The sequence below is a fragment of the Salarias fasciatus genome, chromosome 22 (assembly GCF_902148845.1).
Source record: "Salarias fasciatus chromosome 22, fSalaFa1.1, whole genome shotgun sequence".
Lineage (NCBI taxonomy): Eukaryota > Metazoa > Chordata > Actinopteri > Blenniiformes > Blenniidae > Salarias > Salarias fasciatus.
Genome location: NC_043765.1, coordinates 13,100,620 through 13,127,859, shown reverse-complemented (window position 1 = coordinate 13,127,859; position 27,240 = coordinate 13,100,620). Strand labels below are relative to the sequence as shown.

General features: G+C 43.4%; 1 protein-coding gene and 1 long non-coding RNA gene across 4 annotated transcripts in view; one reads left to right on the top strand and one right to left on the bottom strand.

Annotated features, from left to right (window-relative positions):
- Window positions 1–27,240, top strand: part of adgrb2 (adhesion G protein-coupled receptor B2) — a 230,078-nt gene that overhangs the window by 198,325 nt on the left and 4,513 nt on the right. For all 3 annotated transcript variants that reach the window (XM_030082255.1, XM_030082254.1, XM_030082253.1), the window contains 8 exons: window positions 1,602–1,673; window positions 4,079–4,171; window positions 9,685–9,724; window positions 10,152–10,166; window positions 12,054–12,226; window positions 12,411–13,124; window positions 15,508–15,543; window positions 17,569–17,682. In XM_030082255.1, coding sequence (XP_029938115.1) covers window positions 1,602–1,673; window positions 4,079–4,171; window positions 9,685–9,724; window positions 10,152–10,166; window positions 12,054–12,226; window positions 12,411–13,124; window positions 15,508–15,543; window positions 17,569–17,682 — 1,257 coding nt within the window. The remainder of the gene's footprint in view (window positions 1–1,601; window positions 1,674–4,078; window positions 4,172–9,684; window positions 9,725–10,151; window positions 10,167–12,053; window positions 12,227–12,410; window positions 13,125–15,507; window positions 15,544–17,568; window positions 17,683–27,240) is intronic.
- Window positions 8,873–26,228, bottom strand: LOC115381014 (uncharacterized). The gene is made up of 3 exons (XR_003930385.1): window positions 26,096–26,228; window positions 18,691–18,696; window positions 8,873–8,882 (listed from the first exon to the last, which is right to left on the bottom strand). It is a non-coding gene; the product is annotated as an uncharacterized LOC115381014 (long non-coding RNA).

The window sequence follows — 27,240 nt, the reverse complement described above, 5'->3', positions numbered from 1 at the left end:
CCTCCTGAGGCGCCGGACGGTTTGCCAGAATTTCTTCGAGGCTGACCGATAGTCCTCCTCCATGGCCTCCCCGAACTCCTCCCAGACCCGAGTTTTTGCCTCCACAACTGCTCGGGCTGCAGTTCGCTTGGCCTGCCGGTACCCGTCAGCTGCTTCGGGAGTCCCATGAGCCAGCAAGGCTCGATAGGACTCCTTCTTCAGCTTGACGGCAGCCCTTACTTCCGGTGTCCACCACCGGGTTCGGGGGTTGCCGCCACGACAGGCACCGGAGACCTTACGACCACAGCTCCGAGCAGCTGCTTCGACAATGGAGGTGGAGAACACGGTCCACTCGGACTCAATGTCCCCAGCCTCCCTCGGGACATGAGAGAAGCTCTCCCGGAGGTGGGAGTTGAAAGCCATGCTGACAGAGGGTTCCGCCAGACGTTCCCAGCAGACCCTCACAACACGTTTGGGTCTGCCAAGTCTGTCCGGTTTCCTCCTCCGCCAGCGAATCCAACTCACCACCAGGTGGTGATCGGTCGACAGCTCTGCCCCTCTCTTCACCCGAGTGTCCAAAACACGCGGCCGGAGGTCAGATGACACGACAACAAAGTCGATCATCGACCTCCGACCTAGGGTGTCCTGGTGCCAAGTGCACTTATGGACACCCCTGTGCTCGAACATGGTGTTCGTTATGGACAAACTGTGACTAGCACAGAAGTCCAATAACAGAACACCACTCGGGTTCAGATCGGGGAGGCCGATCTCATTTTAATTCTACTAACTCAAAGATGAGTTACAACAGCACCCTTTGTTGGCCTGTTGTTCCCCCGATCACATAAAAACAGCGCCCACTAGTGGCATGAAAATTGCAGTGTTTTCAGTGTTTCTGTCGCTTCATGAAAACAAACGTTTTTGTTAAAACAATGAGTTTTCACTGGAAACATCGTCATGTAAAGGAGGCCGTAGATCTGTACAATACATTATTTCCCTTAGTTCCTTCAGAAGTGAAGAACTGATGCCGATTTGAAGGTGGTCACATCAAATGGTCATTTCTCTCCTGCTAATTCACTTTTCAATTTGCGTTAGATATCAAAAGGGAAGTTAAATTTCCTCCACCCTGACGCGACCCTTGAAATTTTCTGCTTTCAAAGACAGCAATACAAAATAAAAAGGTTTCACGAGGAAGTACTCATTTACTTCAGTCAGTGTTTGATTTGATTTTACTTTTGCATCATGTATAATGTGTCTAGTTGTTCATACATATATATGGGCGGAGGGAAGTAAAGAAATTCAATAAATAATTAGATCAAAACATCCTTGTGCAATTTTAAAGTCCACTTAATGCTTTTCTGTTTAGTTACGTTGTATTTATGGAATTACACAGTTGGAACAATTTTATATAAACATGAAGGACACAGCAAAGTTACATCGACATTGAATGAAACTCTATTTTCCTCTTTTTTTGTATTTAGCCAAGGTTAGCTTATTAACGACTGGAAATTCAATGTTATTGACTTAAGAAGTATGAATAATAAAATGCACATTCTGAAGCTGCCCAGTATGGTAATAAAGCTATATCGAAGCATTAACACTCTTGAACTCTTTTTCCCTCCCAGGTCCTCTTTGCTGTCTTCGACTCTGTCCAAGGTTTTGTCATCATCACCGTCCACTGCGCCATGCGCCGTGAGGTGAGTCCGGCTCCGTCCGGCCGCCGGGTCCTCGGATCTCACACGATTTCATTCTCATTCTGCACCGCGCTGCGACCTGGGCGACAAGGGGCTCCTGTCGCGAGTTTGCATTCGTCCTCGCAAATGTCACATTACTTTCCGCTCGGGTTTGAAGTCACCACAGAAGACAAGCGGATCAGGCATGAGAGGGATTAGCATGGTATTAATGTCCTGTGTTGCGCTTCTTCTTCTTCATAATGCAGTGTGATAGTGCAGCATTGTCCGTCTGATCCAAGTCCGCTTTAAGGGGCTTACGAAGATGCTGTATGGAATAAGACGATAAGTCTGCAACTAATAGCCCCTCGTGGCTATTTGCCACAGGCTTTGCCGTGCCCCCAGGGATCCTGATTTTTAAACTCATTATGCACATACATGTGTCCATGCCTGTGAGACACACAGTGACACACATACCGAGGCAAACACTCGCTAGCTCTGGACAAACTTGCAATCACATGACCTGCTATTACCGGATTTCTGACCCCATCAGTTCTCCGTGAGAGTGAACGTGTCTGTTGTTGCTGATGATGATATGCCACACACAGCTCAGCCTCCATCCAAGAGATCATTATGATATTGAATGAGCCGCATAGTGTAAGTGAATTTTTAAACGCTCTGAATGCTTAGCTGCATTAAATCAATACCACAAAAGCAGCAGGGATCAGAGTACAGTAAATCCAGGAATTATTTATTGTAAATGTATGAAAATCCCCTGCACGAGTCTGAGCGTAAATCCTCGGTAGCTGCAGAACAACAGGCGGAGAGGAGAGCTGCACCGGAGGAAGAGGGAAGGGAAGGGCGGGGCGCGGGGAGAGGGGAACAAGAAGCAGAATCAGGAAGTATTACAGTGCGAAACAAAAGAGAAGACAGTACAAAGTGTGACATTACGTAAACTATAGACACAAGGCTTGCTGGGTGAGTGGAGCATCACGCGGCGCCACATAAAAGCGTCTGCCGATGCACGCAAGGTGTAGGTGGGGAATGAAAAGGATGGCGGCGGCGGCGGGGGTGACCCGCTGAGATCAGGCGAGGAGAGGCGAGACGATCGCATGCGACGTTATAGGCGGAAGGGGTTTAGGAGGGAAGCGAGACAGGAGACAAAAGGAAGGGGGAACGTGAAAAAAGTAGTACAATATATTGTGAGGGAGGGATTTAGTCAAGTGAAGGGGGAGGAAGAAAAGGCATGCAGAGATCTGTGAGGGGGGTGAGAGAAAAAAAAATCAGGATTCAAGAGCGAAGCAGGGGATGATCGTAGGGGAGGAGGAACGTGAGACAGAGGTAGGTACCCTGAGAGGGAGCTTTCTACTTTGAAGTTGGAATCAGCTGCACTGGATGCCAATACACACACACACACACACACACACACACACACACACACACACACACACACACACACACACACACACACACACACACACACACACCGAGCCCTGCTCGTGCTAACAGAACAAGGAGCCAATGCCACTGAGGATGAATATGGATGTAAAGCGACGCGATAGATGCAAGGAAACAATGGAGCAACTATGCTGGTCCATGCAGTATTCATCAGACACACATGTGATCCTCTACATCCGCAGCAGCATCGTCGCTCACACACACATGTGAGAAGACCACCCGATGAGAACGATGTGCCCGCTCTCTTAATAACAGTCTTGGTTCTACCGATGTAATTCTTATGGGATTTGACAGCAGCACTGAAAAATGATGCTGCTCTCCAGCAGGTAACCAGGATCTCCATAATGTGCAGCCTGATGGAAGGAACGCATATTGAAAGATGTGTGTGTGTGTGTGTGTGTGTGTGTGTGTGTGTGTGTGTGTGTGTGGTTTGAGCAGAGCGGGAACAGCGGGCCACGGTGGATGGTGTACGTTTACTTAGAAGCAGTCCGTGGGTGGACAAAGAAAATCTACACGACATCGGAAAGGCCCAAGTGTTACAACATCTATACAGTCTGCTGCTGATTTTAATTTGGGCCGTGACTCCAAACAAGCCTCTTCTAGCAGCTGAGCTACTGTTCTGGGGAAAAAACAAAACCCAAACAAAACAAGATTTTCCTTCTTTTTTACTTTTCCTGTTTCATGTAATTTCGAATTGACACCACAGCTGCCAATGCAGTGATATAGATGAAGAATATAGTGTCTAAGAAGCAAGCTTCCCATGCTGCGACTTTCACCAAACTACCTCAAGCAAAAGTTCCTCCACTAACTTCTTTCCTTTGCATCATCTTTTCCTCTCCCTCATCACTCCCCCCCCCCCCCCTCCTCTTCCCCTTCTCCAATTTTTACCTTCCTTTGCGCGCAACCCTGTCCTTCCCCCTCCTCCTCCCCCTCCCTCCTCCTCCTCCTCCTCCTCCTCCGACCCCCCCCCCCAGGTGCAGGATGCAGTGCGCTGTCGAATGGGGGGATGTAAAGACGACAGCGAAAACTCACCAGACTCCTGCAAGAACGGACAGGTGCAGATCATGGTGAATAGCATTCCATTTCATCCCACATTGCAGCCCATTTACCTCAGACTAACATTAACCCGGCCGGAGCTTTCTGCAGGCTTCAAACCCTGACAGAAAGAAGCATGACTGCCATTACTGAAGTGCTCACACTCATTCCCAGCTGTCTCTCTCTCTTTTATTTCTTTTCCTTAACCTTTTCTTTTTACCTTAAAAGGAATTCAATATGTTTGCATTTTCACTTTTTGTTTTATCGAAGTGTGCAACTCCATCCCATAGTAATTCAATTTCACTCTAAATTTTCCACTTCAAAGTCTGAGATAAACTTTTTGTAATGTCATAACTGACTTTTTTTTTTATCATTTTATTTGAAGGTAACAATGCTTTTCTTTATTTTTTTCTGCTGTGCTTGGCACTTGATAAAAATGTCATCATCCTGCAACACTCGACTTTAGACGCCTCAGCACTTTTATTTACCTTTAACCCGAACTCCTTTATTTTAAAAAGAACAAAGTTGACTTCAGGTTATGGTATGCGTGTCCCTAATGTGACTGAGAGTCTGTGATAAATTACACGGACCTGAACTGCCTCGCCAATGTCAATACGGTCACACGACGACTATGAAAGCCTGCGCAGCTCCCCCTCTCCCTCTTTCTCCCCCGTTTTTTATTTCTCCCTCAGACCTGGTTGCGGTAACGATTATGGGCCTCTGAACGCTCCTAGGAGGTTATCAAGATTAAAGTTCGCAGCCATTATTCTGCTCAATGAAGCCACCGTGACACATTCTCATTCTCTGGGTTTCCCTTACTGTAGAGCCGCGCTGATTTAAGTTTGAAGAGAAAACGTGGCATCATCATAAACGCTGCTCCCGAGGCAGAGGTGGCGAGTAATGAGGAATTTGTATTTCAATGCTGTGCTTAAGTACATTTTTCAGATATCTGTGGCTTACCTGAGCGCAGCAACCAGCAGTGTGATCATTTGGGCCATTTTGAATGTAATAACCCTGGTTAAGTAGTAACTTTCTGATAATGGAATAGAATAGTGAAATATTCTTTTTATGACCATGAATGAGAGCGAGTGCTGCCTCAGTGAATGAAGATGACGGCTCTAACATTCACCATGCCTTTTTTTTTTTTTTTGAGCAATGGAAAAGAAAATAGGCTTCAATTGCGAAAAAAAAAATGCAGCCCTATTTGTGTATTGTTGCAATTTTGACTGCAGTTTTTACAGTTTGAACAGATTTTTAAAAATTCATTACACTGTTGGTACAGTATGACAGAATTAATGTCATTAGCTATTATTAGATTTTGGTTCTTACACTTAAATCCTACATCCGAGGCTCCATCTGCAAAACATTTTCAAGTGAAAATGGAGAACTTTCTTTGTATTTTGGGTTTCTGTGTACACCACAAGAGCGCTTGGAGCTACTGAAAATGCTACTTTTTGAAAACGATTCCCAAGGTGAAGATTTTTTTAAAACGATCTGACGGTCTGAGTTTCCAAAAATGCTGCTACTGCACATGTGCAGCAGTAGATTGTGTATGACAACAATAGCTGTATCCAGAGTGGTACTCCTCCCAGTTAATATTACCCTGGGAAAACAAAGAACTACAAAAACTAACAGCAGCACACACTCGGGACCCAATATGATATGAACATAATTTTCAGCTTTTCTGCTGAAATTCACTATTTTCTCAAAACACTGCTGTGTTAAACCTAAATATTTCTGAAATGAAAATGCAGAAATGATGCATTTTTACTTGAAATGTTCATGTGAAAGGGGCCTCAGTTGCTGTGGGTATGGTTATAGCAGCAGGTAACAGTTATCCATCTTGAAGTCCTGAAAACAATTTGGTTTTAGAATGAAAACTACGATCGAAGTTGAATCATGCTTGATGTGATGTTTAACAGTAACTCTAATTATAATGTGTTGCAAGATGCCTTAAAATGTCACTGTGCATCAAAAAACATAAAAACCAATTTTTATGTTATACTTATTTGAAATGTAAGTAATAAAGTTACAGTGGAACATTTCCCAAATACTTTTTAACACATGTAACTTTTCCCTCTCATCTATAGTAGTATCAGTCATTTGCCACTGCTGCAGAAGTTTTCCTTCAGGAAGACGTTGCAGAATCTCCGTTTTTACCTCGGTTTACCTTTCTCTGAATTTGCACCACTTTGAAGAAGTCTTCTCAGTCTGCACACAGAACCTTTGTCTGAGACGCACAATACCCTTGAGAACATTAACTGTGATGGATAATTCGGGGTAAGGCTGCCACCGGTTATAACAGCCTCGTAATTACAGTGAACACCGTTCTCTCAGGTGCTCCCACTATGTGCAGAGGAAATCTCATTAGCACAGTAAACCCCTGACATTTCCGAGCATCATAAAGATGTAGAACTGTAACTACATCCACTTGACAAACAGAATCAAAGCCATCTGTGGAAAACTGTTTGATTTGTTCAACTTGGATTAACACGCCTCTGTGAAACTAGCTAGACGTCCCCTCCCGACATTTCAACTGTGTGCATTCCATTCATCTTTTTTTTTTTTTTTTTTTTTTTCCTTACGTTATCAGAAAAATGCGAATGTGAGCGCGTGTGGACAGCAGCACGGCTCCCTGCGTTACGGCACGTCCCTGTGCCTTTCGGGCGGCCACCCGCAGCTGCCGCCGCCGTCGTGCCACCCGACGTGCCAGCAGGCCTGCTACCACAGCCTCCCCCGCGGCGACCGCGGCTTCGGGCTGAACCACAACCACGCTCCCGGCCACATGCATGAGCACACCCCCATCCTCAACAACACCCACAACCACGCCCATAACCACGTCCACGATCACATCGGCGGCCAACCAGTATGTCATCCGTAGAGAAGACGTTAGCAAACCCGGTTATTGAAGTGCTTCAGCAAAAAAGGTGCAATCTGTAAATGATTATTCTGTTAACTGTACATATAAAGCTCAAGTTACTATTGCGTAGCACATGGGTGTCAAACATAAGGCTTGTGGGCCGAAAGTGGTCCGCAGGAGGCTCCAATCTGATGTAACAAAAAAGCAAGTAAATGAAATGAAATCTAGCTACCTATACGAGCCTCAAAACCATGTTATCAAGGTGAGTTTGTTGAAAAAAAACCCAGAAGATTTCAGTAAAATTGGCTTTATTTTGAAACGGTAGCAATTTTGGTTAGTAATTTTTTGTTTTTGTGAAAATGTTGACATTTTCAGCACGGATATTGTGCATTTTGAAATAGTGTAAAGCTTAAATTTAAAGGTTATTATGGCACTGTTTCATCGATCCAGCCCACTCGAGATGAAAATGTGCTTTGTGTGTGACTCTGAGCTGAAATGTGTTTGACACCCCTGGTTAAGCACAAATATTGGAAACTGAGTTTTCCCAGACAGCACATAACACATCAGTCCACAAGATGCCAAGAATTGGGTTAACAGTACAAACGTTGAAGTGCTGCCAACTGAATTTTGTTACCTTCAGAAATTCTCATGCAACTAATCCGCCACTGTCTTTAGTTTCATTTTTATAAAGCATCACGTAAGAGTCGTGTGGCTCATCTTAATGCTGAAGATTAAAAATAAATGCCAGTTTGGCTTTCAGAGTCTTCCATATTAGTTCAGATTACATATTGCACCTCGTCAGTGTCAGTAGAGTTAGCCGTATTATAGAATCCCGAGAAATGTAGAAACTGGAATCAGTCCCCAAATGTTGGAATCTCTGGGATCGTTTTTTTTTTTTTTTTTTCCTTTTTCTTTCTCCATTCACTTAACTGAGTGATGTGTTCTTGAGTTTATTTACTCCGTCTATGCTGCAGCCTGTTCCCTTATGGTATTTACACCAAGTCGATGCTGATGACTCACTGTGCTTAACCTGTGAGGCTGCGGCAGAGAGAATGCGTAATGGTTAAAATGAAGATGATTTGCTTTTCGCAAAATACAGATAAAAGAGAGAGACGAAATGAGAAAGGGAGTAAAAGAGAGACAGAGAGAAGTTTCTTTCATATCCTCATTTGTCCATTTAGTAGAGAGCCATTTATGGTGCTGCGGGTGATTTGCGTACTAAGAGCTTTTCTGCTCCTCGGAGACCTTTGAGCATTCTCTCAGTTTTTCATTTCCCTCTTTCCTCTTCTCTCTTGCCTCTCTGGCGTGCCCAAACTGTCTAAAATCTGTGGTTTATTATCCAAACAAAGGCTTTTGTGAGCGAATCCCGTCGAGGATGGGAAGAGGCTCTATGGTGAGAAAAGGGAGGATCGCAACTGCATAGCAATGAGCTTCACTTCCACTAAAGTTAGGAAAACTTGACTGGTGGCCATTATGGAAGCGGCACTAATTCATTCATCTCATGTTGCTCAGCCCCCAAGGACCTGTGCCACCCTTCGTTCCTTAAGCATAATCAGGAAATCAGAGCCTACAACTTCCATTTTGAGTTGCGTCCAAACTGGCTGGCTGATGATCGATGGCCAATCAGCCATTCCATTACGACCCCCTGCCTGATATTACGTCAGTCCTGATTTTGCTACCAAAAAAAAGCTATGATTCATCAAAATTTAGACTCTACCTTTTTTTTTTTTTTGTACCAAGCTCTGGTTCAATCCCCTTTACCATTTCTCCTTCCTTTCACCATTTTTGACAGGTACTAACCGCTGCAGCCCTCTCAGACATCCCACAGGAGTTGCAGTTTTGGAGAGTTTTGCTCCGGCCTGTTCGTCTCGTCATCATATTTTCTAGCTCTTTTTTCTACTCGGTGCTGCGGAGACTTATAGGCATTCTTGGGAATTATTTATGATAGAATACATACACTTCACCCTCCTGTATTGATTTGACTCCTTACTATTATGAGATGAGTAACACAGTTAGGATAACTAAGGTTTTTCAGAGTTACATTAACAAGTTTAATACAGTGTTTGAGTTCCTTTTCTTCGGTAAGACAAAAGTTATATTTTCATGTGCTTCATTTTTTAGTTTTCAGTATCTGGTAAAGTGAATTTGGAAAGGAGAAATAACTGCAATAAACTAAAAAAATGTCCAGCAACATCTCCAGCATTGCTTATGAAGAAAACAGTTATAGCTTAAAGGCCACCAAAAGTCCAGTGCTTGCTTCAGTCACAGCCTATATTTTGATCTGCCTCTGTAAGCTGATTCACCTCATGATGAAAGTCATGCTGAAAGTCATAGTACACCTTTTTTTTTCCTTCATCTTCTTCAGTTATGGGGTTTTAAAATGGTTTGGACTTCTTCATTATAAATAAATGAGGAGAGAACCTTCCTCGAATGGCTTAAGGCAACATTTCTTTTAAACATTTCTTTCTCTGAGAGGGCATGTCTAATCAACTGAGTTGTGAAGTGTAACCATGGAAACAGGCCTTATCTTCCCGTTAAGACTCTATAGCGTGTCGGAGTCAGTGGATACATCATAACCATGTACGATCCAATCACTCATTAGGTCTCCTCCGCTGCTAATGTACTCAAAGAACTTGCACAGGCTCATTGCATTTCCTCATTTCCTTTCTTGCCTCCCTTTCTCAGACGGATTTTGAGAAGGATGTGGACCTGGCATGTCAAACAGGTGAGCTCCCTCCTTCCACCTGATTTCCCCTCTCTTCTTTGGTCTTGCTTTTATTTCTCCCCCCCCCCCCCTCCCTCCCTCTTTGTCGAGTTCCAATGCGGGCGGGTATATTCTTAGCCTGCTGCCTCGCATGTTGATGAAACGACAGGGAGACGATCCATCACGACTCCTCACCGTCGTGCACAAATTATAATGCCTTATCAATCACTGATTCTGCCCAATAAGTGTTCAACAAGCATATGTTTGGATGAGTCTGTGTTTAATTGTGCATGATAATAACACTCCTCAATGTGTTCAGACCTGTTTCACCAGCTCGTCGACAATGCTCTTGTGTGGGTGTTTGGATGTGTTACCAATGTATCACATTTTGGAGTGTTTGTGCTTTGAAATATTAACAAAGAGTCACTCTCCCCCTCCACCCCTGCAGAGAGAGGACACCCATGTAAGTTTTGCACCCAGCTGACCTACTTCACACTGCCTGATCTGCCTCCAGACTAGTACTTTCTATAGACGAATCCATGCTGTCAGTAGAAATGAAAATACTGCTTCTTCTGTTCTTTTACCCCAAAACACCCCGATGAGTATTCATGACTCCATTAAATGTTGACATTTCTTGGTTATGATCTAAAAACTGTGAAACTTTAGCTGTGTGGTCTACTCCATTTTGTATGTATGTCTTTCTTTTCCTTGTTGCTGTGGCTAGAAACGACACAATCTTGCTACACAAGGCCAGATAGTAAAATCTTGCTCTTACTGCTGCAGTATTACATTTCCTGGATTATATCCCGTATTTCTGATCCTTATTAAATGATGCATTTCTCCCTTTGCATTTAAATTCAGGAAGTCATTTGATTAAATCACACTCTTATCAAGGAATCCATGCTGGGTTAAAGCCAACCTTATTCCACAAAGCTCTTTGACATCCACTCTGTAAAAGACAGACAGGAGCAGTACATTAATGTTATTTTTCCCAAAGGCTATGTCGTAATTAATTTCCGATTAGTGTTTTGGGACTGACTACTTTCCATATTCATACAGACTACTTTCATGTGTTGGTGGGGGCTACTGCTGACCACGATCAATCTAAAAGTCTCTGCTTGTACTTCTAATGTTACCGTGTCGTTTAATTGGTGTTGCTAAAGAGCGCAACACACAAAACTGCACTGGATTCCTCTATAGGTCATTCTCTGACACTCCGGCTTTTGATGCAGATGAGAAAAGATTTCTCAAATACTGTTCTTTCAAATCATTTGGCACCAACAGGATGGAGAATCAGAGAAACTTCTAGGTTGCATGCTCAGGCAGTGTCCTTGCTGTGATGCTCACTCCCAGCAAGACCCAGCTTCAATTTTTGATCAAACGTGCAGCCTGACATTCTGTTACATCAATGCCGATTGCATGATTATGATTTGTGCTACAAGTTTGTGCCTTAAATTGGATTTCAAGGTCACAGATTAAACGTTGTTTTTCCTCTGATGGCGATAGAATGAGCATGATTTCTGGCATGGACCTCCAGATGGTTTGATTTGTGTTCGATTCAGGAAAAATGATTGATGATCAAACATTGCCCCCCGTAAGCATGTCATAGTTGTTTCAGGTAATGCTGCTCAACAAATTGGACTTACATTTTTTATTTTAGCTTATTCCTGATCACCATGCATGAAAACTAACCCAAAATCTGTGTTGTGCCCTTGATAGTACTGTGAAAGACAAGAACTGCATTCAAGCACAAATCTTTAAAGCATAAATGCATAAACATCAATATGCAGCAACAGAACAGGGAAAAAAATGCTGCTGAGCAGGATATGGGCTAAGGCTCAATAGTTGGGGAATTTGGCTCAATTTCTTTTGAAATATACCACATTTTACACTAAGGCGTTTTTTCCAAGTTAATAAAAGTCCCGGCTTACTGGCATATCTTGAGATGGAGCGAGACTTAAGGTCACTGTGTCTGAGATAAAATTCATTTGGCTTACTCTGAAACATAGAAGTCCAGCATTACAAGTGAAAGTTTTCATAAGAGATTCAATCTGTCTCTAAGATTCATCAACAGTAACTACTTTCTGCCTTTTGTCTCTGTTTTACCTTCCTCTGTTGTCGACTGTCTTAATCTTCGGCACTGGAACGAAAACCCTGTCTATTCAAAATCCAATCGTATCCAATCGTTCACAATCCTGCTCTACCTTGTATCCCTCCATACCGTTAAATCTTTTTTATGTCCTTGCACCAATGACTCCAACTCCGCTGCCACGACTTTATACCGACCCCCTGTTTTTCTCCTCCTGCTTGTCTCTCCTGCCTGCTGTGTGCCTCCCTTTGTCTCTTGCAGTCATTTTCAAAGAGGTGAACACTTGTAACCCAGCCACCATCACCGGGACACTTTCCCGCATCTCCCTGGATGACGAGGATGATCCGAAGCTGGCAGCCCATCAGGAGGGAGGAGTGGGGGTCAACTTCAGCTCCCTGCCTGGGAACATCCCCCCTCCCAACCTCATAGTGCAGGTACAGGTTAATAGGTTTTTTTTTTTTTGACTGACAGAATCACACATTTGTCCTCCATTCTGAGATCCGCACGAAATACAATGTAAATTGAACAAGTGTGATTTTTTTCAGAGAAGATGTTATATGGTGTTATGTAAGCCTGGATGTTCTAATAATGAGTGTAAAATAATTTATTTCTGCTCAGGTTCCGCCACTCGGAGGCCTCAATGAGCTGAGCGAGACTCCCCTAAAGAAGGAGACCAATGTGGACCAGCAGCGGCAACAGGGACAGCAACGCGGCGGCGCTCCAATCTACCTGTGCACCGAGAGTGGCCTGGGCTGGGCTCGCCCACCAGCCTCCTCCAACACCTCCCAGGACGGAAGCGCCGGTAGCGGAGGAAGCGGCGGAGGTGGAGGAGGAAGCGGCGGTGGAGAGGGAGACTACATGGTCTTACCCAGGAGGACGGTCAGTCTCAAGCCTCCAGCACCCTCCTCCCAAGGAGGAGGCCTGGGCCTGGGGGGCGAGGACAAGCCTCTCAACATCGCGGTGGAGGACCCTCCTTTCCCCCCGCCCCCCTCTCCCCTGACCCTCCATCCGGCTGAGAGCGAAGCCTACCCGGCGGATTTTGTGCCGTCCAGTGTGGGCGACATGAACCTCACCATGAACCTCAACCGCTCCTACGGGACGATCAAAACCATGCCCCATGGGCACGGCCACTTGATGGCTCAGGGCGGTCTCGTGCACTCCCACGGAGGACACATGCATTCCCATGGGCACTCTCTGCAGCTGAAGCCGGGCCAGAGACCATCAGTCAGACAGATTCTGACGGGGGGGACGACAGTGGAGAGAACCAGGACCTTGCCGCGCAACCTGGGCAGCACCAATGCCAACACCAGCGTCTCAGCAGGCTCTCTAGAGGTGGGTAAAACATAAAAAAAACAAACAAAAAACAAAAACAGAAGGGTTTCCAGTGGAGCTTGAGTTGTTCCACTGTTTGCAACTGTCACCTGAGCTCTTATTTTACTTTTATGGGTGTAGTAGCAGTGCAGTTGTAGCCTACAAGTCAACATACTGTGCTTGAAAAGCTGAAATGACCGGAAACACACCTGTCATTTCAATGCAAATTGACCAACAAGTATATAATAATCGGTCTGGGAAGCAATTATTTGAATATAGTTTATTGTGGTTTGAAGACTGGCGGATTTTCATTAGTAAAAGTAGAACCACTATCTTGCCTTTTTTTTTTTAACTTGTGAACAAGAAGGTGTAATTTCAAACTGGAAGCTAAATAACTTTTCGTTCAATGGTTGAACAAATTAAGAAGTGATGGTTGCTTGTCTGGCTTTTTTTGATAGTTCAATGTGTGTGATTCTAATGAAAGACACGTCAGACTTAAAGCAAGGCAGGCCCATGTTGTCGGTTTACATACAGCAACCGAACATCCAGCACTGAGTGATCATATAGTTGTCTTCTAATGAACTAGGCTGCCATAACAGTCGCTATTATTTTCAGCGTATTTATTGCTGTTGACTGAAACAGTGAGTGTTGAAATGACTTATTTTGATAATGACACCTTCTTATTAGCTTAGTATCTGTGTGAGTGAGTTTAATATGCGTGTGATCGCCCTCCCCCAACTCCGAGCGGCACAAGGTGGCACAGCAGATGGACTGAGACAAGACTGGATCAGAGGAAATACCCCTGGTGAATGTCTTTCAGCCCACCTCAATTTTTTTTTTCTGCAAACACACACACATACAAGGCCAAGCACGAGATGACATATATAAACACACACTTTGGATCTCGTCCAGTGGCAACTTGCTTACTCACAAGGTTGATTAAAGACATGGAAGCGACACTCTCACCAAAAAAGTGCAGATGCTTCATTTAAGGCTTTAGGACGTTAAGGACAAGTCATTAAAACTCATAAAAAACCTCTGTCAGAAGACCTTCGAGTGCGCTCATGAATGCTAAAAAAAAGAAGAAGAAGAAGAAGAAAAAATGCTGATAAACCTGCGGGATGTAATTTACTGCAATAATTTTACCCTGTTTGAATATGCTTGATTTGGAGATGGATATCAGAGCGTGCCTCTCAAGATTAAATCACAGGAGTGTTTTACTCCCCAACTCAAACATGGTGCAGCATAATGAAGGGATCACACAAATGTACTCGCAGTGTTCATTTCACTGTTGATTTTCTAGTTAGGTGCTTGTGAATGCAGACTCCAGATGATCGAGGCAGTGCGTGACAAATGTTCACGTGGCGCGTTATACTGTCAAATGTGCAATCCTACATACATCAGAAACCTTTTTGTGACTTTGTGGGTTTACTTTGGCAAGACGAGGACTTCATGAGACAAATCACAGAATGAAAGGATCCCATTTTAATTTTGTATGCTTGAGAAGACTGCTTCATATGTGTTCCCATTGAAACATGCAATATACTTCTAATGTATATGCATGCTGCATGTCTATCATGTTAATAAGCTAACTCAATCATGGAATTTCTCTGTTTAAGGTAAGGATCTCCTTCTGCAAGGACGGTGATTTCATTTTCTTCTTTTCTTTTTATAGAAGCTGTGTTTGGTGAAAACTTTTGAGTGGGAAATCTTTAAGACAAACTTACCTCTCGATCTGTTTACGTTTCCTTCTGTTTTAAGACCTTGGCTGCCACAGTATCAGATCAGCAACTCTGCCCTTTTCAAAGAATGAGCACAGCGTTTAACTAACTGTGGAGAGCGGCTCCTCTCCCTGCCAAATGCAAATCTGGCCGACAGCAAGAGCCAGATAGGAAGTCAGAGATGGAATGTAATTCAATGCAATGTCAGGGCCAGATGAGTTGGAAATGTCTGCAGCTGTTAAATTGGCGGCTTGTGTGCCACTTGCTATAGCTACAGAGGCACTTAAGATGAGAGTACTGGGTTCCAAACAAGATTAGAGGATGAAAAGCCATTCCTCATGTGTTTGTTGCAGCGCTTTTAATCAAAATGGCTCCAACAAATTCTCCAAAAGAGAACATGGGAGGATTTATGCAGGGGTTGCAACGATTATATTTTAAGAGCATGTGAACCGAGAAATTATTATTTCATTGTAATTCAGCGCTCTTCCACTTCACTAATCTCATTATATTGAAATAGACTAAATGATTCAGTTCTTGCCTTGACAATTGTATAATGCCGGGCCAGCCAGCGAAAATTCAAACCCGTCTTGCTACTGCACAAGAGATTAAGATCAAGAAAGTTTGGTAGTCGAGGGGTGGTCATTGATGCTTTCTTTTCTCCCCCTGCCCCCCTCCTCTTCCAGAGGAAAAGAGTACGGTACTCTGAACTGGACTTCGAGGTAAGATGTCGGACCTCATCCCCTGTCATCAGCCTGTCTCTGCTTTCTTGTGCTTCTGCCAGGACTTGAGTAACGCATAGAGGAGCTTTTTGCTAAAAACCCCCTCCCTTCGCTCTTGTGTCTCCCTTGCACTTAAAGCAATGGACTGTCTCAGACTTACCTTACACAGTCAGCTGTTTCTCCAACAATGGCCCTAAAATTATCCCTCGCTACCCACCGTCTGTCCTCGCAAATAAGCTCATGTGTCAAATAATCTAAGCATCTCAAGAAATAAACCCTTCCAGTGGCATGCACACTGAAATGAGACGAGGCTATCACGTTGCTGTGGGGTCCTGGTTGAAGAAACAGCAAAGTAGAGCGCTTATTGTGTGTGGACGAACACCAGTAGGTCAGTCCTAGGTTGATACGTCAAGTTTGTGGCCGCAGTTGGCTTGCCGATTATATCTGTTGGAAAGAGATGGTTTCGTGTGCGTCAGTATGTTTGTTTCAGAATGACCTGAGTGTCCCGTGAATCTCCAGTCTCTAGTAATATCATCCCACAAAAGAAAGAAGAAGAAAAAACCTGACCTCAATACTGCCTTTTCCTGGGAAATTCAAGTCATGTTGATGCTTGTAAAGACTGGAGATTCACCTCTTCTCATAGAAATATATATTTAAATAGTGTGGGCAATGACGAGCTACTAACAGTGATTATGGCTGACCCTTTTTATTTATACAACAGATTTTTTTAGAGAGCCACCCTTGGCTCCCTGCTTGAAAAAGGAGACTGCTTCTCCTTTTTCTGTTAAGGACGTTGGCATAGAAGAAATACAAAAAACATGAAAGTGTACACTTCTATGAGTTTAATGGAAGGTGCATTCATTTTCAAACCATGTTTTTTTTTTTCGTTTTCTTTCTTACTTTCATTGCATTTCCCCTCCCATTTAGAAAGCGTACTCAGTAATGCATCAACTGTGCACTTTAGCAGCACTTACAGTCACAGTCTTTCAAGGAAAACAATACCCTTCTAAAGTTTTGAAAGCATTCCTGGGGATTCAGCACTTTAAGTCGAAGAACTTGGAAGGAACCGCTCTAAAAAGCAACGATCAAAATCTCTGCTGTGGAAGTCGAACAGTTTGTTTCATACTGTATATGGATAAAACACCACAATTGCTAGAGCCTAGCATCTTCATAATACAGCCTTCTTTAATTGAAAGGTCATAACAGTTACTCACCAGAGGTCATTTTATTTGGTTCGTTTTTAATGTGAAAAGTCATAAGGCGATAATATCATTTTCTTGAGGAAAAGAAAAAAAAAGTGCCCGCTGTGTAGTAATTGGAACCAATCCGATGCGCTGGATCTTGTTGGTGAGTGAGCGGGTGTGAGTGCTGGCATCTTGCCCCTGTGTCACTTTCAACCTCGCAAGCTGCTTTGACGATTAGCTACTACCGAGCAGCTCCAGCACTGCCCATTAGCTTGGAGAGACAGCAGCGGCACTGACAAATGCAGCTCCCTGTCAGGGCATTACAGATCTGGATTTAGCAGCCTTCCAGGCAGACAGTCAGGACACAAAGGACACAAGGAAGCCAGTTTTTTGTTGAACATCCTTTCACTGGGGCAAGAGTTAAATTCCGGTCCATCTGTCGGACATTTAATGAGTTTGACAAAATCCCAAGTTAACAGGACCCTGAGTTAGCAGGCACAAGTCAGTAACAATGGCATTTTTGTCTTGTCACTTTCACCAAATTTTCATTCAGGGGACTCCTCTGCAGCAATCCCAGTTGCCAAATTCTTAAAGACTGAGGAAGTAGATGATGGATGAGCATGAGCCAGCAATCGATCGATCTGTCGGCGTCCCTCTCTAACTCCTTTTCATGGCTGGCATCACTGCAGTCCCTCAGCCTTTTCCTCATTCCCATTACCCTGCCTGCCCTTACATTGCCCCTTCTTCCTTTTCTTTATCCTTTTCTCTTTTTTTTCTTTTTATATTTTTGTTTGTTTCTATTTGCTTCATTTTTGCTGTCCCTTCCTTTCTTCCCTTCCAGAAAGTGATGCACACTCGCAAAAGACATTCTGAGCTGTACCATGAGCTCAACCACTCCTCCAAGTTCCACACCATAGACAGGTATAACAGGGACCCAGCCATGTCCACATTCAAGGTAAGATCATTGCCCAGGAACGGGATGGGAACCAGTTGTACCCACGCACCTCCACTCCCTCCCGCACTATGTCACGATCCCAGAATCCCACGCCTGTAAACACTGAACAAATGTAACTGGAAATCAAGTGCCGGTTACAGTTGCAGTGTTTTGGTTCACAGAGAGCTGTCATTGTTACCTCAGTGCGATCGGCATTACGGTTACATTGTGTTTAATTGTGAATGCAGCTTCCAGACAATTATAGTCACAAAAAATTCTCAGTCATTTACAAACATGAGGTGCTCTTTTGTTTGATAGCGGTTGGATTCATTATGGTGGTCTTTTTTCCAGCCTGATTGCTGCCTTAGAAATATGAAAACATCATTTGTCCTGGCAGGGGAATTTGAATGTAATGCGAATAGTCTATGTATTTTCATTGCCATTTGACTAATTCAGTGTTGTACCTATTACCGTGACCATGAAGAATTGAACAATAACTACCTCATAAATATTTCTTTAGAGGCACATTCTGTTCCATCTTTCATATTGTAAATGGCTTTCACACCTGATGTAATTGGCCTGAACTTAATTCATTTTCAGTTGTGTTTGGTGCCTTATTAAATACCCATCAAAAAGAGTTGATCACACCAGCTTTGAGCTGAGGCTGAATCAATCATAACAGGTTAATGAAATCCAATTTCTATCATTTACATGTTGGACATGTTGCTATTTGTCACTTTTATGAATCCACCTTCACCATGCTGTGCACAGTTAAGAAACACCTCACGATGTCCTGTATGCTTTGTCTCTGCCAATGTCAAACTGGCTAATGTGTGTCATTTTTATGTACTGTATGCGACTGTTCTTTTACGTGTTTGGGGGTGTGTGTGTGTGTGTGTGTGTGGGAGTGAGCGAGCAGTGTGTCTGTGGGATGCTTGGGTGGGTACCTGTGCGTATGAGACACAGAGGCATTTGTGAATCATTAATATACCATTAGCGGCAGACTGAAAGAGTCCCCACTTGCTCTACGCTGACCTTCAGAGGGCCACTTTCATTAAGATTTAAACACACACACACATTTGCTCATCTGCTGAGCATTAGTGCATGGAGCCGTGATGATCTAGCTGGTTTTGCTAGGTGTACTTCTCCCTATCATGCTGGTTCACATCTAACTTACAGCCACGATAAAAGAACAGAGGCCGCTGTGCCGTCACTCATGATGCCGTTGTTGTGTCGCCGCGCACAGATACATGCAAAGACACTTCCAGTCTCCAAAGGCAGGCCGGCAGCCTTTTCTTCACCCATCATTTGTTCAGCGTCTTGATCAAGATTTTCTTGAGCGCTGGCCAATTCCCCGTTCGTTCCTGCCAAGCAAATATTTCATGGAGGTGAAGAAAAATAGCCGGCTGCTCGACATGCCACGAGCCATATATTCGAAGTCTGTGGTTCTTGACAATTTTACTGCGGCATGCTAATGTGCTTCACAGGGAGCTCAGGTGTGCTCCCGGATTTTGATCACATGAGCATAAGAAATGAAAGGCCAGTAACAAATAATGGATAATTAAGACAAATCGAAACACTCATATCCTCTGGGGTTAAAGACGTCACTGGAATTGTGAATTGAAAGGCCAGCGTGGATATGGTTTACTCATCCAGATCCATTATGGCAAAAGTAAGTAGGCAGTTCACTTAACTGTGAATAATTACATGGATAATGCTATCAGTGTCGGGTCTTTTGACGGGTCCCAGCTTGAGTTCAGCTCTGCTGTTGTCAACATCTCACTTCGAGAGTCACCCCCAGACACGAACATGCTGACTATACAGTAATTATGGAGATGAGAGGGATATGTGTGTGTGTGTGTGGGGGGATCTCTGTGGGTGGGTAAGCATGTCCACATTACAGTGCCTACATGTGTGACTGGATTCTTCTTCATCTATGCTTGTGGGGAAATGTGTCCATGTCCAATTGTGTTTTGTTTTAATTTTTGGTGTGTGCTTTGACTGATCTGATCTGCTTTATGTTTGAGATCACCGTGCCGCACTGCCTGTTTTTTAAGCGCAAACTGTATTTAAGAGGCAATTACTGCATGAGTAATGACTTAATCGTTTTATAATGACTTTGATAACCTCCTTTCTGTGAACACACGACAGCCTCTGACAGTGATTTTCACTTGTCCCACATGAGTGATTTAATAGCAAACATTACTGCATTTCAGGATTCGCTCTCACGGATCAACACCCAGACTACCATGAAAGTTAAATCTCGCCCTTTAATTCATAAAAGCCAATTGACTTTGTTACTTCAGGACATGTCTCTTTTTGGGAAATCCTCCCCTGGAAAGAAAAACCTCACTACTCCCTCACCTCCTTAATGACAAGTTTTCTACCTGAAGCCAGATCTCGCGAAACTCATTAACCCGCTGACTTTTTGCAGGCTTGTCTCTCTCTTAAAGTGCCTAAACCGTATTTTAACCAGGATGCTAAACACCCTCTAACCTTTTCCACAACCGTCACGGCTGGTGTTCGTCCACGACAGGTGCCCCCTCCCCCACCACCGAGGCACAACCCAGAGCCGTCGCTAGTGCGCAGAACATCCCTTGTTTACAAAGAAAGTCAACGTAAGAGCCTCTAAAGCCAACATAAACCTGGTGCAGTAGAGCCCCTCTAATTCACTCTAAAGTAGTCTTGAACTGATGCGCTACGTGTGGCAGTGTGTGTTTCAAAGTTTGCCACTGTTGTGTTATTTAGCTGTGTTTTTCATGCAGCTAACATTTCACATGGAACTGACTGTTGAATCTGCCTCCGATCACTCTTCAGCAACTGTAACTTGGCTTTTCAAGCTTTGGAATCCTCCCCGTGAAAGTATTATTTCCCATTTATAGTCTTTTTGGAACAACTATTTTCAGCACCCAAAAACACTTAGGTAAAAGAAATAGTGAAATGGTCCACAAACGGTGCATGTAATTGAGACTTCAAACTATATTATTACTTTGTAGGGTCGAGGAAGCATTTAAGACTCCGCTGTTGGACGCTGTCAGACAACAGTCCAGCTCCTTATTAGGGCCTTATTAGATTTGTGAAAGCTTAGACTCCCGTGAAACCATCCAGAGATGCATTAGGCATAGTTAGCTTGCCAAATGTTCCTTAATCCTGAAAAGTGGAAATTTTTGTCTTCTAATGTCAGTATACATTTTATGCTATTGAAAAGGAGGAACATATATACACCATGCACGCAAACACAGCCCAAAGTTAGACATTGTTGTCTTAATAACACGAGGAATAACAACATCTACATGTCAAATAAAGATAGTGACAACTTAGGACTTCAGCTTTTGGCTTTCTTCTCCAGTGTGCTGTGCATGCCCACCACGGCCACAGTCAGTAGTTAATTTTGCATGATTCCCATGCAGGTGGATAGACAGACAATAACCTCAATGGTGGCCTCCAGAGAGGTGCGGCTCCCAGTCGATTCTCTCCTGAGACTAGGTATTTTCATAGCTGAGAACCACCTGTAATAGCAATCTAACTTCGCCATCTGTCCACACCAATATCTGTATACTCGCCATTTGTACCACATTATTTTCTTCATTATAAAAAACAAGCAACCGCACTCATTTACCTACCCAACAAGGCCTCAGTCTTGTTGATATATTTTGCTCCCAAAATTGTTAATTTGAAATTAATACATTTCATTTAATTCATTTAAAGGCAAAACCTCCACCTTCATCTTTGCAAGAGCTACTTTTGTATCATAAAACTAAAGCTTGAAAAGACTTGGAACAGGAGTAAAGAGTGAGAGTTACACGTGAGGCTGGAAACCTCTGTTTTCTCTAATAAATGGCGTGTAAAGCAAATAACCAACAGCGTCAGGCTATGAATGTACATCCTGTAGCTGCTCGTCCACTTCCTGTCAGTGCTTCCTCATTGTGAAGTGGCTGTATTCGGTGGATTTCTGTATTAGTTTCCCCCTCAGTGCTGTGGTGGTGTAACAGTTCAGTGCGTTAACTCATATCCTCAGGGCTTTAGCATTCACATGATGAATGCTAATATTCCCTTCCCTTAAAGAAATGCTTATAACCAAAGAGTGGAACTGAAATTACTACACCATGTGAAATGGATTTGTGTGGTGGTATGATTCAGAATTTGATTTTCCTCCCATAGTATAACATTATACATTTTGTTTTGGTGTGTGACTTGTGTGTGTGTGTGTGGTGTGTGACAGACACTCACTTTGTCCACTTCATTGCTCGAGTTAAACCTTGGCGATCTAAACACCTTAACTAAGCGATAAATCAGTTCATAAAGACAATGACCCATCAAACCAATTCATAACAGGCTCATAAACTGTCTTATTCCGTCCATAAATCCGCTCATTGGCACTAAAAAGGGCCAAACAACATGCGCTTTGTATGGGTGCTGGTGAGAAACATTCAGAAATATCACAAAGAGTGTGAAGAGACCTGGTCTCTTTTACTCTGGAAAGGTAGGATCTGTTTGTCGGAGGTGTTGAGGGAATGAGTGGATGTCAGAAAATGTCTCACATGGTCACATTCTTGTTTTTATTGGGTTTATTTTTTTTGTGTTTTCTCTTTCAATCTCGTGCCATTTTCTGTGTAAAGGTCGTGGGCTGAGAGTGATCTCAAAACACCTACCGCCAAGAATTGAATCCACACCCTTTAAACTATCCATTTATGCTTTTCTTGTCTTCCAGCCCACCTGTTCATATTCCTGTTAACTTCATATTACCCATTAATCCCCTTATTTACCACTTAGATAGCTTGAGGCCACAGAACGATGAGTCAGTGCGCTGGATAATAGAGGAAAATGTGACGTGAAGACGGAACTAGAAAGGGGTTATATCACTTTGGTCCCCATCGGCCACGGCTGAGAATCACCTTGTCTGTTCTGCTCTGCAGTGCTGCCGAAGTTATTCTTGTATCTACTCCGCGCTGCGCTCTCAGATGTTGCTTATCTAAAAATAAAAAAGTATGCACGACCTTTAAAACGTATTACCAAAATGCTCCATTCCTGCTTTGTTTTGGCATCCGTGTGCATTTTCAGCACAGAGGAACATCGAAAGTTATAAAGGTTACAAAGGTGTGTTAGCATTAGATTGTTTATTGACCTTAAACATCAGTGGGCGGCCCGGAATCAAGTATCAGGCTATATATATACTTTTGTTACACTCTGCTGAAGTGGTTCGCTCGTGGGCTTCACATTAATGCTGATGAAAATTCAAATCCTACCCGTTTTCTTTTTTTTTTTTTTTTTTTTTTTAAGTACTGCAGATCCTCTGGCAGCGGCCATATGGCCAGCAGATGGATGGAGTCCGTTTTCATTGTGCATTCCACAACGGAGGCCGGATACAAATGGAGTCAAGGGGGGTCACCGAAAGACAGAGCGGATGATACGTGTTTGTAGTGCAGTTGCGTATTAGCATTAGTGTCTACAATAATGTTGAGATTTCGAACAGATTCTTGGCCTCTGTCAGGAGTTAGCCTGTCGTCTCCTCTCCTTTCCACGGGGGGTTCAAAAGGTCGTGGCACAAATTTGCATGCGGTGCCCAGCGATGCAGTGCTTGTGCCTCGCTGTGTGTGGGATGGACGGTGTGTATGCGTACGCAAAGTGAACGTGAAAGGGAGCAGCGCGGTGAGAGAGAAGGAGATTGCGCTGCATAATAGCTTGGCTGATGCATTTTTTAGCTCTCAAATGGGATATATTTCCATCCCGTCGTCTGCTGTGTTCTTGATTAAATGAAGCGTAGATTGGCCTCGCTCTCCAAATAGACAGCGAGGAGTTTTTTTTGCGGGAAAGGAAGACAAAGGAGGCGAGCGCACTTTGTTGTGATTTCACTGATGGCAGATCAGAGCGGGAATGGCGAGCAAATTTTTCAATTATGAAAGATGTATTAGCAAATCACCCCGAATGGCTATAGGCACGTGCGTGAGAATGCAGTGATGGAATTCATGTCTTTTAGATAGCATATGGAAATGCACCGTGGTAAACTGTACATTATAGTGCTCTTAACAGAGCCCGATCAGACTGGGCTGCTGTCCTTATGCGTCATCTTGGCCACATTTATAGCTGTTATTGATATATATTTTCCAGGCCATTTGAGTGAAATTAACTCAGGTAATGTGTCTGTTTTGAGTGTAAATTGAAGACGTATAATTCTAAATTACAATGGCTCGTTTTATCTTGATTCAGTGGGGGCAATTTGCCTGCACGTGCAAGCCCCATAGGTCTTGATAGTCCATTTGGTGTCATTAAGCTGAGGGGTTTCAGCTTCACATTGACGAGATAAAGCGAGTCCTCCCCACTTCTTCCTCTTCATATTGCATTCTCCCCTCCATTCGTCCTCACAGCTTGACATTTCCTGTCTTGCTGTCTCCCTCATTTTCCCAGTCCTCCCTCTAAACACAGCCCTCGGTGGCACATTTGAGGCATTAATTGAATAATTAATTTCACTCATTAGCTTGTTTTTAATTATTTCCTTGCCCCCTTCTCCACGCCGAGTATAAACTCATCAACTGTTTTTCATCCTTCCGCACAAATTGCCCGTGAAAACCGAGGGCTGGCGGAGTGTAGCTTTAGCACAGCGGCTCTATCAGTAGCGCCTAATGAGGGGACGGGTAGTCCAGGCGGAACAAGCCTAACACTGCCTTCGTGCACCAACAGGCACAATACTAATTTAGCTCATTTACTGTCCTTGGGCCCAATTAAAAAGAGGTGAAAAGGTCCGAATCAAGAGCTGGAACCGTTTTCTCTATAGGAGGGCTGGCCTTGGATCGCAAAGGCCCAGACAGCGGCAAACCAAGCCTCTGTGTCTGATTGCTCGTTTGTTTGCAGTGTGTTGCGCTAATGGAATTTATTTACCCTACATTCACCAGATTTGGCGCCTTTGAAGGGCCTTATTACTTGTGACACAGATTCCTTCCCTGCTAAGGGGGTAAATGGTGCTAAAGAGTCTGTGTTTCCCCCGTGATAAATGATGCTGCTGCTGCTGAATATGCAGTCTATCATTACCTTGTTGATATAATGAAATAAATACACAGAACTCTTGATAACGCCAAAGCCCACCGACTGAAGTGACCATCTTTTTTTTCTGGCATCCACTCACTCCGCTCCCCCATTGTTTGATGTCGCTTTCTTGTACAAATACGATTTAAGTTTGTTTGATGTACAACGTCACATCAAGTGTGTGTCTTTGCTTTTTTTCTTTTTTTCTTTTTTTTTTTTTTTTTTTACTGTGAATTTCTCTTGATTTCTTTGTTTTGTTTTGTTTTTTTGTTGTTTTTGTTTCATGTCCTCATGTCTGTCGGCTGGGCCTTGTGTGTTGCATGCCTGTTGTCGTGTCCCAGTTTGAGTGTAGCCAGACAGTCAGCAGAACCATGGGCCTCCAAGTCAACAAAGGTAAAGTCAACCCTCAACCCTCTTTACTCGCCACCGCCTGTCCTCCCCCCATTATCTCCCCGAAGACAGCCGCATCCACGCCGCTCACCCGCATCCACACATGATTTCCCCACTTTGCAATCCAAATGTTGCGGGGGGGGACTCTGAGTGGCAGAGAGTGGGCCACATCCACCAACAACACCGCCGAGGCTTCTAGAGATGGCTTCAGATATTTGTGCCTGTAGTGTCTCTGTTGTCTCCCGCTGAATCCTGACAGTCGCTCGCTTCACTTTTGCTTTGTGGCATCTGCAACTTGTAGCAATTTCTCTCTCTTAGTTTGCCTGAAACTTCAAATACATATATAAAAAAGAAGGAAAAAAAAATCAGATTTGACTGTCATCCATGTATGCGTTTGGGTTGTTTTTGGTCCTTGCAGACACATTAGCGAATTTTCCTGTCCCTGCTGTATCTGCATAGCGATAACACAATAATAGTTTTCTGATCCTTCATGACGCCTCTTCAAATAGCAGCAGGTGAGTTTTTTTTTAAATGGTTAATGGTGCTTCGGTATGACACCAGCAAAAGAAAAACAACACTGTTGGAGCAATTGTGACTACTAATATCGTGCATGCTCTGTTTTTGGAATTTAATTATGCAATCATGTGGGGAACTTTTGATAGATGCGTGAAAAAAAACCTCGATTCCAATGATTGAAACACACCCACAGACCATTATAAATTCATTACAGATGACTGGTGATGTTCATCCTGTCATTCAACCGTGATATGTTTGCCTTTTATAAGCACTTAGTTTTCAGTACACAAGTAGGATATTAAAATAAAACTTTGCATAAAATTGCCATATTTGTGAATAACTAGAGTTTTACAGGAAAAGTTGGAAGAAAAAGGGAAAATAGTGCTCATCTCGACATCTCCACCTATTTTGCTTGACACATACTCAGTGTGTGTGTGTGTGTGTCGGTATGTGTGTGAGTTCAGGCTGGGACTGCAGTTGGAGGGAATAACAATACATCATGTTCTACTACATGCATTAACACATTGCATGATTTGTACGTAAAGTGCACATTACAGCAACAGACGCACCACTTCGAGGCAAACTGCCAAAACCCTCAAGATCCTTTTTAACCTCGGATGAACGTTCCGTCTTAAATCCCAACACCACACAAACAAACTCTGTCGTTGTTCTCCTGCACTTGCATACATCAAATCACAAACACTTACATAAACAGCTCTCCTAAAAGAGCAATGTGCAGGCCCATCTGCTGTGTTTTACAGACGGGAGCATTAAATAAGGACATCAACTGACAAAGGACTGGTTCAGAAACTATTTGCACAATAAACTCACAATCATTTAGGCTTCGAAGAAAAGAGTCAGTTTGGTCACCATGAAGCACCGTAGAGAATCGATTTACTTAACCCTTTATCAGGGAAGTGATCGTATCTTCTTCCAAACTGACACAGATCATTTTATGGAAGTCACAGAATACAGGAGGAAATGTTTGTATTGAACACTCAAATTTTAGTATCTGGTATCTGAGAAATCTACAATATGTGAGAGGTCTAGAAAAGCAAACGTTTTTAGAATTTAGGGCACTTATAGTATGTGGGCGAGTTCTAGAATTTGAGGAAGTTCTGGAATTCGATGCTCCTTTTTTGTAATTTATAGATCGTTGTAGGTTTTTTCCCTAAACACATTAAAAAGGGAATGTTTTCCAGTTTTAAATCTTCAAACGAATTGTTACAAAAAAAATGAAAAAACAACATATAAATCTCCATCATGAACTGAAGCCCAGGCAGTCGGCTAACAAAAGAACACAGAGCCGTGTTGGACATGTTCCTCCACAGTGGTGTTGCTGGACTCATCATCAGTCCCCACTATGACCACCAGTCCCCAATGCACCACCTGTTATCCTCGCTGTCTGTTCTGAGAATAAAGTCACCGGACCACCAACGGAGGTACAAGCCACCACAAGTAGTGCTTTACTAAAAAAAAAAAAAAAAAAGAAAAGGGAAAAAAAAAGACAAGCCCATAAAGAAGAAGGATAGATAACACTGCAGAGGTACAGCAGGGGGGAGTAAGGTTTATGCGTTGAAGAAGCCAGAGGCAGAACATACAGAGTCAGCAATGTCCACTTTACAGCCGAGCATTACCTATTTTATGTGTTAA